This window comes from Puma concolor, chromosome A2 (genome assembly GCF_028749965.1).
Source record: "Puma concolor isolate L17-30 chromosome A2, mPumCon1.1.hap2, whole genome shotgun sequence".
Taxonomy (NCBI): domain Eukaryota; kingdom Metazoa; phylum Chordata; class Mammalia; order Carnivora; family Felidae; genus Puma; species Puma concolor.
The window spans coordinates 54,639,012-54,652,510 of NC_141668.1; the positions used below are offsets into that span (position 1 = coordinate 54,639,012).

General features: G+C 37.6%; 1 protein-coding gene and 1 long non-coding RNA gene across 6 annotated transcripts in view; one reads left to right on the forward strand and one right to left on the reverse strand.

Annotated features, from left to right (window-relative positions):
* The first annotated feature begins 1 nt into the window (after position 1).
* Positions 2 to 13,499, forward strand: part of LOC147583206 (uncharacterized) — a 33,283-nt gene continuing 19,785 nt past the window's right edge. Inside the window, exon 1 of the long non-coding RNA XR_015246326.1 lies at positions 2 to 345. This is a non-coding gene — a long non-coding RNA (uncharacterized LOC147583206). The remainder of the gene's footprint in view (positions 346 to 13,499) is intronic.
* Positions 6,772 to 13,499, reverse strand: part of KLHL7 (kelch like family member 7) — a 62,514-nt gene continuing 55,786 nt past the window's right edge. For all 5 annotated transcript variants that reach the window (XM_086694418.1, XM_025929614.2, XM_025929615.2 and 2 more), the window contains 2 exons: positions 9,000 to 9,097; positions 6,772 to 8,094 (listed from right to left, as the gene is read on the reverse strand). In XM_086694418.1, the coding sequence (XP_086550544.1) occupies positions 7,811 to 8,094; positions 9,000 to 9,097 (382 nt within the window). In that variant the 3' untranslated portion in view covers positions 6,772 to 7,810. The remainder of the gene's footprint in view (positions 8,095 to 8,999; positions 9,098 to 13,499) is intronic.

Consider the following 13,499-nt stretch of genomic DNA (forward strand, 5'->3'; position numbering starts at 1 on the left):
TGTCATCTTTTCGCGCCCCTTTCTCTCTTGTCCCGCCCTGGGATGAGAGGCGTGGGTTTTACCCAATAGGGTTTGAGAAGAACGGGGCGGCCCCCACTCACTGAGCTTGTCTTGGGAAAGCGGAATGTTTGGATGGTTAATGTGGAGAAAGAGGCGTGTTTGCGCGTGGTACTAGGCCTCCGACTTTAAGGGAGGCTTGAGGGTCGGACATGAGAAGAAAGCAGGTTAAGGAAACAGATCTTCAGCAAGGCCCTGGAGGACAGGAGTACTTGTAGTTTGAGAGACCGAGTCGTACTTTTCATTTCTGCTGTTGAGGAAGCAAAAATCTGCCCAGCCATTCATCAGGTGGGTAACACATAAAGCCAGTTATAAGGTTAACAGGAAACTGGTTCCTTCAAGGACAGACAGCAACTGAAAAGTATCATAACAACTCCTATAAAAGGAGAAAGTTAGTGGTTTAAAGTCCACATAAACACCGCTATTTGAAATTGTTTCCTTAAGAATGAAACATCCCACTCTTCCTTGGAGGAGCGAAGATAGAGAAGTAGCATCGATTTCTACCCAGGTGTGGAACTTCAGGTTCCTGAAAAGAACAGTCCATATTTTTCTTAATTTTGTAGTTTCCAAGAAAACGACCCTACATCCACTTCTCAGTCCAGATTGGATGTTGATGCCTTTACACACAACTCTGCTTTGCTTTGAGCTTACCAAATTTTACCTAAAATCCATCTTCCCCACAAAATCCTACAACTGTCTTTTCCTTTGTATGGTGAGACACCCTACTCTCCCCCTGGTTCCCAGTCTGCTTGGTTGCAAGGAGGCAATGAATATGAATTTGTTGGAATACAGGTTTATCCCTGGTGGTTTAGGATGATTGGTCATAGTTCTTGCTCACATCTTTGGATTTTGAGTACAGTGGAATCTACCAAAGCACTGGGAATAACTGGTACAACCTAGCTTATTTAAAGTAATCTCTAGGGGTGCCTGGGTGGCTCAGTGGGTTAGGCGTCGGACTTCGGCTCAGGTCATGATCTCAGTTTGTGAGTTGGAGCCCCGTGCTGGCCTCTGTGCTAACAGCCTAGAGCCTGGAACCTGCTTCAGATTCTGGGTCTCCTTCTATTTCTGCCCCCACTTGTGCTCTGTCTCTCAAAAATAAATAAATGTAAAAAAAAAAAAAGTTTTAAAGTAATCTCTGTGCCCAACGTGGGGCTCAAACTCACGACCCCAAGATCAAGTCACATGCCCTGCTGACTGACTGAGCCAGCCAGGCACTCTAACCTAGTTTATTAAAAAAAAAAAAAAAAAATCTATTCAATTCACTTACTTTGAAACTTATTGAAGATTTACAAATACAGTATAAGAGACTATATTGCAGACTTGATGCCCCATCACCCAAATAGTTCCTGTATTTCCTACAAAAACATTCTCCCACATAACCACAGTGCAGTCACCAAAATCAAGACGTTAATATTTATGTACTACTGGGGCACCCGGGTGGCTCAGTCGTTTGAGTATCTAACTTCAGCTCAGGTTTGTGAGTTCGAGCTCCTCATGGGGCCTACTGCTGTCAGCACAGAGCCCGCTTTGGATCTTCTGTTCCCCTCTTTGCCCCTACCCTGCTCATGCGCGTGCAACCTCTCAAAAATAAACACATTTATATTTAAAAAAAAAAAAAAGGATCCAGTTTAGAATCATTGTTGCCTTATTCATATTTCTTTAGTCGTCTTCATTCTGGAACATTTCCTCAGTATTTGCTTGATTTTCAAGAGCATAACACTATTAAAGACCTTAACACTACTTCAAGACCTTGATAGCTAGTTATTTGGTAGAAGTTCCTCAATGCAGATTTATCTGATGTTTTCTCAGGATTGGATTCAGATTGAGCATCTCTGGTAGGATTATCACAGAAATGAAGCCATGGTCTTCACATTGTACCTCCCAGATTGTGCACAATTTCAATTTGTCTCACTGCCTCACTCTGATCACTTGATAAGGTGGTGTGTGCCAAGCTACTTCACTCTACAATGACTCTTTTCCTTTTGTTATTAGTAAGGACTTTGTGGGGAGATACTCTGAAAGTCTAAAAATGTCATTCCTCCTCAAGCTTTTTGGTTCATTCATTCATTTATTCCTATCAGTATGGCCTCATGATTTCCAGTTTTATTCAGTGGGTTATAATCTATTAGTCATTATTTTGAGGTTCATATCTTCCCCAATTTGGCCAGCGAGAGCCCTGTAAGCTCCTTTGTTTTTTGACACATCGCATGATTCTCTGAGCACTTCTTTACTCCTTGGCCCAAAAGATTGCAAGGCTCATCTTATGCATTCCTTGATCCAGTCTTGGAATCAGTCATTTCTCCAAGGAATCTTGGGTCTTTTAATGGTACTTAGAAGCCATGATCTGAACTTTAAGTTTTCTGGTTGCTGTTGTGAGGTCTTTGCTCCCAAGCCCTTTCATGGGCATTGCTAGGAAATATGTACTATAGACAGACACACATTTACACCAACACATTATTTCTGTGTCTATGTGTATTAGAAACTGGGAGTTTACACTGATAACCTCCAATTCTATCCCAAGATCACAGGATTTATCTTGCTCCTGTATTTCTTACTCCCTCCTTTGATTGGGAGGAGGAACTTGGTTCCCACTGTTCACATTTGAGTAATCCCCTTGTATTAACCAGTTTCTCATTGTGGCCACTGACTTGTCTATGCAAACACCAACATATGTAAGGACTCTGCTGGGTTATCAAAGACCTAAAATAATGTCAGTGGTGGCTGAAGCTGTGAGGGTGAGCATGGTGGTGTGTGAAGGTAGAGAGAGATGGGCAAGCCCAGATCCCAATGGAGATCATCTTGGTGGAGTGCTGTGTGAGACAATAGAGCGTAGGGCCAATGGATGCAGAATTCAGTAGTGACAGTCAGGGAAGGGGAAGGTGGAAAAATCAGGAGTGGGGTCACAGGAAGGAAACTTCTGATTTCAACATGGCGGAGTGAAAATACTAATGCCCCCTCCCCTTTCCTCTTAAAAATCATCTCAAAATAAGAGGGAAAAGCAAAAACACCATCTTTCATTATACTAGGAGATAACCAAAATCTCAAACCACAATTTATGAGGACTGAATGCACATGGAAGAATATTCAATTACTTAGAAGATCAAATATCTATGGGGTGCACGCTGATGTCCCTAGAGAAGGCTGAAATGCCTCAGGAACTAAAAGCCTCTAGGTAACCAGAGAAGAGTAGACTGAAAGTCTGTAAGTGGTGAAGTTAGAATCTAGCTCCATAAATCCACCTAGTGAGGCAACTATTCGTACCTGATGGGAGATAGGTTTTTTTCTTGGAAAAAAAAAGGGGCGGGTGGGGTGACAGGGGTAACCAGAGAGGCCTCAGAATCCAGGACATCAACGACAAAGGGGAAATTATGGTACTGACAAAGCAACCTATGTTTATTGTCCCCTTTGCCTGAGCTCCAGAAATCCTGCAGCCAGGCTTACAGTCCCCTTTTTCCCCAACTTGCCCTCCCCACCCAAGGTCCAGGAGTTTGGAAGTTTATTTTTTTTGAGAATCAAACATCTCAGAATAGTATCTATGAATCTCTGATAGATCCCCAACAAAAATAAGTGGCCAGTTCCTCATCATATGACGAATCTCACTGATAAATTTTACTTTTTTATAATTGTTTTTACAAGTTTATTTATTTTGAGAGAGAATGGGGGGGTGCGGAAGCAGAAAGAGGGGGACAGAGGATCCTGAAGCAGGCTTGGTATTGACAGCAAAGAGACCAACATGGGGCTTGAACTCATGAACTGTGAGATCATGACCTGAGCCAAGGTCAGATGCTTAACTGACTGAGCCACCCAGGTGCATCAAAGCTCACTGAAATTTAAGCCCACCTCTGTACACAAAAATTATTTTTAAATGTCTCATTTTAAATATAAATACACAGCCAGGGATCATATATTTGTGTAAAGACTCCAACAGAAAAGAGCAAACAGAAAAAGAAGAGTAAACTGAATGACATCAAGGTGTATAGAAAACGTTAAAGAAACTAAAGTATCCCCAGAACAGAATACTATAGGAAAGAATATTTTTTTAAAAGTGTTCTTAGAAATTAAACATGGCTAGTGAAAACAAATTGAATAGAGGGTTGGAAGATAAAGTCAGAGAAATCCCGTACAAGAACTGACTAAACCAGATCCTGAACCCAATTACTGTTGTTATGAGAGGAGGCTTAAAGGTCTGGGAACTAAAAAGCTTTCTAGTTAGTAACATTTCAGACAATTTCCCAGCATAGACTTTAAAATTTTTATTTCTCCCAAAAATAGCCTTGCAAAGGAGGAAGTTAGGAAGGTGAAAATAAATTCAAACTTTTAAGTCTTTTGAGGCAAATGTAAGAGTGTTAAAGGATTTATCACATGATGAAAGATGAAGCCTGAAATTGTCTTTCATTTTACCAAATTATTGGGGCTTAATTTGGTGTCATGTTGGAATGGACTGAATTTTCTGACATTGTGGGTATATGTTAATGGCATCACCCTTAAAAAGCAAAATTTCCTCCAAATATTTCCCTTACCCTGGCCTATGCGGCAAATCTCAAATTTTTGCTGTTAACAGTATATAAGGCAAAAGGAACATAGACTGCTTGGTTAATATGTGTTTATTTAATGGCTTATTTTTGTGATTCAAAATTTCCTTTAAGATTGTAGGTCAGGAAAGCTAGGTCAAAATTGTAATTGAGTACTGTTTTTTTATAGCAGCATTTTTTGAAGACATTAAACTTTTTATGTTCAAGTTGTGATTTTTAAAATTTCAACTAAACTTCTGTTATCAAAATCGTGTCACTGAAAAGGATATAGTATTAACATATCACATGGTGATGAAAAAGAAAGTAGAGACCTTTATATGAAGGACAGGAATTTTGTGGGGAGGAAAAAGGAATAGAAAAAATACTTGCCGATATACCATGTCATCATTACTCATTATCCTGGCATTGACAATTTTGCAGAGTATTTCCAAGGCAGAAAATAGGTACTAATTAGTAATTACTAAGATTACTAACACCACCCCCCTCCCCCCAAACCACTTCATTACAATACATCAAATCTCTCTACATACTTATAGTGTGTTCTGGTCAGTTGATAAAGCCTAAAGAAAAGGCTAGTCTGTTTAAAAGATTTCAAATAGGGGGTGCCTGGGTGGCTTAGTTGGTTAAGCGTCCAACTTCAGCTCAGGTCATGATCTCAGTTTGTGAGTTTGAGCCCCGACTGCTGTCAGTGCAGAGCCTGCTTCAGATCCTCTGTCTCCCTCTCTCTCTCTGCCCCCCTCCCATGCTCTCTCTCAAAGACAAACATAATTTAAAAAATAAAATATTTCAAAGAGTGCTGCATATTCCATATGGGAGATTATTGTATTAAATTAAGTAATATAACCAAATCATGTTAAATGGATGTTCTGCCCTCAAAGAAATTAAACTGGACATTTTTTTTCTAATTCAATTTCACAAAATTCACAACCCAACATAAAAATATTCAAGGTAGGCAAATCCAGAGACGGAAAGATTAATGGTTGTCTTGTTTGGGGTATGTAATCAGGGTGGATAATGTCCCCCTATAATTCATGTCCAGTTGGAAATTCAGACTGTGACCTTATCTGCAAACAGGGTCTCAGCAGATGTTATTAGTTAAGATCATACTAGACTGAGGGAGGGTAGGTTAGATACAATGACTACTGTCCTTATAACACCACACCAAGACACAGAGACACATAGGAAAGGACATGTGAAGACAGAGGCAGTGATTTTAATGATGCAATTTCAAGTCAATGAATGCCAAGGGTTTCCAACAACCACCAGAAGGTAGGGGAGAGGTGTGGGCACTTTCTGCCTCAGAGCCTCTACCCAGAAGGAGGCAACTCTGTCAACAACCCGATTTAGGACTTTTGGCCTCTTAAACTGAGAAAGAGTAAGTTTCTGTTGTTTTAAAGTCACCAAGTTTTGGTAATTCATTATAGGAGCCACAGGAAACTAATAGAGGGGACAATGGGGACTGATGGCTAATGAGTATGGGGTTTCTTCTCTGTGGTGGTGAAAATGTTCCAAAATTGTGATGCTGACTGCACAAGTCTGTGAGTATATTAAAGACCACTGAATGGTATACTTTAAATGGGTGCATTATAGGATATGTAAATTACATTTCAAGAAAAGTGTTATGTGCATTAAAAACCCTACATAAATAAAAATACTATCACTATGCTTTTTATAATTTCTTTTTCATTTGAACATTTTTAGGATTTAAGATAACCCCCATATAAATAAAACAATGAAGATCAAAACAGAAACAATGGTTCACAAGTTTTAAAAACAACTGTTGCCTAACACATTTAAAATGAAAGATGCGGGGCGCCTGGGTGGCGCAGTCGGTTAAGCGTCCGACATCAGCCAGGTCACGATCTCGCAGTCCGGGAGTTCGAGCCCCACGTCAGGCTCTGGGCTGATGGCTCGGAGCCTGGAGCCTGTTTCCGATTCTGTGTCTCCCTCTCTCTCTGCCCCTCACCCGTTCATGCTCTGTCTCTCTCTGTCCCAAAAATAAATAAACGTTGAAAAAAAAATAATTTAAAATGAAAGATGAATAAAACTTGGCAGTCTATTTTAAGTTAAAAAATATTTAATATAATTGGATAAAAACACTGATGGTGACAGCTTTACATGGCTCATTCCATACATTCCATAATGTAAAAGGGCAAAACATTACTAGGAAAGAAATGAGTAGTTGGGTTTGTAAAAGATTTATTGACCACATAAAAGCAATTAATACGAGATGACAAACATTTAACTCAAATTATTACAAAACTTTTAGGAGATACCTGGGTCAAACCTCTCTGATGCGTCCTGCTAACAAAAAGAAATCATGTATCTTTTTAAATCCATAATTAGTTCAAAGTCAACATTGATATTGTATAGCTATCAGTGCTATTCTAGTAACCTAGAAATTTGCTATAAATAGCTTTATCTTTTGCTAATCATTCTTACTATGATTTTATTTTATTTAACAGTGAGTGAAGAGGCATAATCATTTTTTAACCACGGGGTAAAACAGTACTATAAATTAACCGGCGTGCTAGGCTTGACATTTTGTGTTTAAAAGATGGAATATATTTAATTGAATATATTTCATGAGGACTTGGGTATGTTTCTAAGCCCAAAATGTGTTTATGAAGTTTTGTCAGAGAATATGTGTATGCCTTGACTCACTCTGGCTTGCTTTTAAAATGGAATAAATTTGGCACTAAATGGAACAAATGAAGACAAGCAAAACTAGGTGAGACTAAGCTGCTTCATCGGAGTTGCCTGTCTTGACTTACACTTCATACTATGTCTTCGTTCTTGACTGAACAGAAACAAGTAGACCTACCTACATAGCACTTCTATGATGTATGAAAATAGAATCTAGAGCTAAGATGAGACTGCTTCACTGACGAGCCAATCCCCACTCTGCCATAATCATAGTTACACATGTAAAATTCATTCAAGAATTTGTATTTTCACCAAATGCTTATGATTTTTCAAGTTTTCTCACTAGGTATGTCTTGGTTAAGTGGCCAGCTAAAATATGGTCTTTGAATTAAGTAAGGAAATTCATATAAAAGAAACATCTATTTTATAGCGATCTTACTTTACTTGAAATTTCCTTAAAAACAAAACAAAACAAAACAAAACACCAAACTAAACCTTTGTAACCAAACTCTTGGAACAAAGCACTGGTGGCCATATTTTTGAGTCTCCAATAAATCTTGAAGTCCATTCACTTTTCATGTTTCAAGTGTTTCTTCATTTGCTCCACAAGTATCAACAACACAAATTAAACAACTTGTTACTGGAAAAGCTCGGACTTTGGAGTTGGCAACCCATTTGTCTGTCTCAGTATTATATTCAAGGATGTGTCCTAATCGACCCACACCTTGAAAACCCGCCAAGACATAGACTATAGAGCCAACTGCTGCACACTTCACTGTTACACCCTTCCATGGCATTGGTGAGACCATCTTCCATTCGTTTAACTTAATATCATAATATTCCACGTTGTCCAGGCCACCTTCAAAAGAATAAAATTACATGAACGACTATATGAACAATTCTAAGATCTCTTAAAGTATTATTTTTTTGCATTTTCCCAACATTTTATTGCGAACATTTTCAAACATGCAGAACAGTTAATCTTACAATGAATGCCCAGAAATCTACCATCTATTCTTATTTTTACTTTAGCATAATACAAATTTAACTTAATTTTTACTTGTTGGTTTAGAATCCTAAATATTTATATTTATTTTGCAAAATTAAAAATGTTCTGTTCTGGAAAAGTAAATCAGTGGATTCTCCTTCTGATTAACTTTGATTATAATTATTCAAATTATCCTTCTGGCGTTTATCAATTTAGCAATGGCGAGAGACAGGAAAAGGGAAAGAAGGTATTTCTTTGTTATATATTTAAGTAATGCTAAAAGATACTAAAATGAGGTTTGTGGACTATAGATTCAGTCCAGATTCTCCATAAGATTTTTTGCTATAAATTATTGAAGAAAGTAAAAAGTCAAATTTACTTATTTAAAAAATAGTAATATTGATATTTTCATGCAAATTTTAAAAATGTTTAGGAAATTATGCCATGCAGGGTCTGTATACAAATCTTAAAAGTTGTATTTAAAGTTTTTTTTTTTTTTTAATTTCAATGTTTCTGTTACTCAGTAAGTTCTTTGGTTATTACGATACTACTACCCAGGAAATGTGTGAGGTGGACATTACCTACATTTCATGGACAGCAATGTTAAATACACTGCAATGTCTCATAAAATAGTTCCCAGAAACTATAAAAATAAGTATAATAATGTGTGTGATAAATGCTTGTATTTAGATTTTAAGAAATGTTTACAAAATTTAAGAGAAGGAGGTCTCAGCAAATTCACTGGGAAAGTTAAACAGTGAATTAATATCACATACCCAAGCCATTCTGACCACCTACAGCAAATATCTTGTCTTTTACAAATACCAGTCCATGATTCTTCCTGGCCTCAATCATTGGACACAGCTCAGTCCATCTGAAAATAAAAGAAAGTTTTTAGAGTACTTGTTCACAGGAAGTAAAGTACTCATACTAATTTATAAGAAAGGTTTGTTATCCCAATTAAAGTGATCATTTACCACTCACCTATGTGTTCACACACAAACACACACACCTGAGAGGCTAGAAAACAAAAGTCTAACATGGTTTTGAAGAATTTATTTAAAGGTCAGGTAAATGGGGATTTTACTCCTTTCAACTTCGATAGAGTATGAGAAATAGAGAATATCTGGAGACTGCTAACACGTCTTTGGAGGAAATCCAATCCCTGTAGTTCACAATAATTTGTTAAAATGGTAACAAAAAGAAAAAAAAAGGGAAGGTATTTAAGTATAAAATACTAATATTGTCACACATGGTTTTAATTAATATTTATGTATGAGTAAAATACAAATTTAACACTGGGCTCTAGCAATCAGCAAATGAGTAGTATCTGTTACTATTCACATGTCCACCTTCAAATGTACACTCAAACTTTAGGCAGCTCTAGTAACAAAAGTACTATCACTGTGTCTAATTTAATACCTTATTAGCATGTTATTTTGTTCACAGCCACTACTATATGTAATGAGACTGAGAATATAAATGTGGACACAAGTGTTGAAGAATACTAAATCATAGCTAACAGCCTCATATACACAGACAACTGTTACTTTTTTCTATGAGACTCAATCCCTTCTTTTGCATATAATCCAATATACCCAATTGACATTTCTGACTGTGAAGGGAGTACTGGCACACAGGCTTGTTTGTGTCTCAACAGCTAACATATCAAAAGTCTCCAAGCAAAAACAAACAGGAAATTGGACATAAGTGTAACTCTTTAATATGATTATTTATATCTCTTATTTAAAAAATTTTTTTCTTTAATGTTTATTTTTGAGAGAGAGAGAGCACACGAGCAGGGGAGGGACAGAGAGAGGGAGTCACAGAATTCAAAGCAGGCTCCAGGCTCTGAGCTGTAGGCATAGAGCCCGACGCGGGGCTTGAACTCACAAACTGTGAGATCGTGACCTGAGCCGAAGTCGGACACTTAACCAACTTAGCTGCCCAGGCACCCCTATCTCTTCTTTTAAAAGTTAAATTTACAATTTTTTCAAAATAATTAGGACATAATGATTAACTGAAATATTAGCAACTGTTTTGTTGCCTTATATCTATAAATTTTGTTTGCTTTAAAAGATATTTGAAAGTCACCACTCTCATTTTCAGAGCACTCTGTAAGGTGAGGTGGGCAACACTGGTCCTTTTTTTTTTTTTTTTTCAGGGTAAATACACATGCTCGCCCATGCTGGTTTTTTCCAGCAAACAGCTCAGACATGGGAGCCACACTGTACCTCCACTGCCTTTCCACGCAGTGAGCTTCAGATGGTGAGCTGTCAAAATGCAATAAACATAGTATTTGACTTGGAAAAATTCAAAATATATACCCCTTTCTTCTCCACATATGTCCGTGATATAAAGTAAGAGTGTATTTGTATGTATGGTGGGTGGTCTGGTGCTAATGATGGTTTGACTTAACGATTTTTTGACTTTATGATAATGCAAAAGTGAAACACATACAGTAGAAACTGTGCTTCACATTTTGAATTCTGATCTTTTCCTGGGCTAGCTGTATGATACTCTCTCATGATGCTGGCCAGCAGCAGTGAGCCACAGCTCCCAGTCAGCCAGATGATCACGAGGGTGAACGACTGATACACTTAGGACCATCCTGTACTTGTACAGCCATTCCGCTTTTCACATCCAGTATTCACCTATTCACCTATTCAACACATTATAAAATAGTTTTTGTGTTAACTGATTTTGCCCAACTATAGGCTACTGTAAGTGTTTTGAGCATGTTTAAGGTAGGCTAGGCTAAGCTATGATGTCCAGGTTAGGTGGAGTAAGTGCATTTGCAAGGTAACAATATTTTCAACTTACATTGGGTTTATCAGGATGTAACCCCACTGTAAGTAGAGGAAGATCTTTGTAGCTAAGTCTCCTGAAGGTTTAGAGTAGGAAGTTTCCCAAAATACATTTTCTTCTTCCTGTCATTTCATATGTGGGGTATGTACTGTGTCCATGCTCTCCCCAACCTGAACTTTAGTGTTTAGAAGTTTTTCTTAAAGTTCTGACTGCATAAACTATGTCATGTTGTTTCCACAGGCTTCATTTCTTAGCTTCCAATTAAACCAGTTACAAAACACTTAAAAAAGGAAATCACTGTAGCATATAACTTTTCATTTTGGGATGTGAATCATTATAGTCACACTAGCTTTTCACTTAGGGTAAAGTTAAGGGCATTGAAGAGAATATAGAGAATTCAGGTTTCATACATAAGCTCAATACATACAAAAGAAATGCTAAGTTGTGTAAGTTTTAAAATATTCCCCTAAATTGAATGTATTGATCCAGTTTTAAAAAATATTGAGGTTGTAGGCACGCCTGGATGGCTCAGTCGGTTGGGTGTCCGACTTCGGCTCGGGTTATGATCTCATAGTTCGTGCGTTCGAGCCCCGCACTGGGCTCTGTGCTGACAGCTCTGAGCCTGGAGCCTGCTTTGGATTCAGTCTCCTTCTCTCTCTCTCTACCCCTCCCCAACTTGTGCTCTGTCACTCTCTGTCTCTCAAAAATAAGTAAGTAAATAAATAATAATAATAATAATAATAATAATAAAATATTCAGGTTGCAGAGGTGCCCGGATGGCTCAGTCAGTTAAGCATCCAACTCTGGATTTCAGCTCAGGTCATGCATGATCTGATGGTGTGTGAGACTGAGCCCCATGTAGAGTTCTGCACCGGCCTGCTTGGGATTCTCTCTCTCTCTGCCCTTCCCCAGCTACTGCTCTTGCTCTCTATCTCTCAAAAATAAATAACTTTAAAAAAAAATATTGAGGGGCAGAATTCCTTTATACTTTTTCCCTGCTGCTATGAATAAGAATATACTAATTTACACTGACAGTGCCTGAATAAAGATCTCAAAATTTAGAATCCTGGTGTTTATCTGGTATGGGTTCTACTTTAAGAGATGTTTTTAGAAATGAAAAAAATAATTAGGCAGCAGGATGAATGAGACCACAGTTTTCCAACTAATATGCAGTACTAGTTTTTGAGCATAAGATTTCTCAGAGGCAAAGCAGAGGTGTCTCAGGGATACAGGAGGGAAGAGAGTTGGCATACACCCCCCTCCTGTAACTTGGGACAAGATGGGGTGGATAGCTCAACTGACAGATGATGGGATGAGATAAGGGGTATCCCCAGTGTTCTGGCAAGTACAAAGGTATATTTTGAAAAACACTGAGGAATAGTAAATTTGATGATCTCTGAGAGATTTTCTAGTCTCAACACTTCAGGAAAGGTAAGTTTCAAGATAAGTTGCTTTCAATTCTATTACTAGCACTGGTAACCAGCTGGGCAAAAAAAATGAGAAAAGAACAATTGTAACTGCAGCTTTGTTTGGGGAAGGAATTACTGATTTTAAATTCTTTAAAAATGGGTGGAAGTATAAGTAAATAATGGTACATGGCTAATCACATTTTATAATTAAATTATTACTTTTCACTAAAAAAAAAAAAAAAATAGCTGGAGTAGAAGACTTCTATGTTTTATAAGCTGGCAATATTTCCTAAATGTAAAACTTGAACGTAAGACTTATGGTGCAGTTCTTTGGCATAATGTTTAAGTTGAACATATTTACCTAATAATTGGTTCTGGTAAAGGAAGAACAATGCTTTCAAATCAGTAAGTTACTTGTCTTATCAAATCTCTTTGGCTGTTTCTGAGTATCAAAAAAAAGGTCTGACTTGGATATTACCCGTGGTCATTTCCTTAGTTTAATGGCATTTTACTTACCCACGCCCCCTACTGTTCAGTAATTTGCACATTAGCTCTGTCTTTGTCTACATTGAACAGGTTCCATCATTAATTATAAGGTCAGAAAAGTTGCCTAACCATTTATTTCTTTAGCATTTTGTCTTTAAAAAAGCAGTTACTTACTTCCTGGATTTAAGAATAATCTTACTGGAAAAATATGTATCTACCCATACAAACTCAGAATTAAGACATTATACCTAGGGGTACAATTTATTAATGATACAAACCAATCAATATATGATATTCCCAATTAAAGGCAAATTTACTACTGATCATAAATTTTTCCCTGTCCTCCCCTACATTTCCTGACCTCAAACAAAAGTATTTTATGACTTTGATGAATCAAGTCATACTTGTCCCATTCACAGCATTTGCTGCACAAACAAGAACAGAAAGAGAGCAGCTCCCACAGGGTATATAAGGTCAAGCCATTTCTTAAAGCATAGAGGAGTGGTCCAGGCCACGAATGTCCCAAACCTAGCACATTCCCAAGTGTATGCACATTCTTGATACGAGAACTAA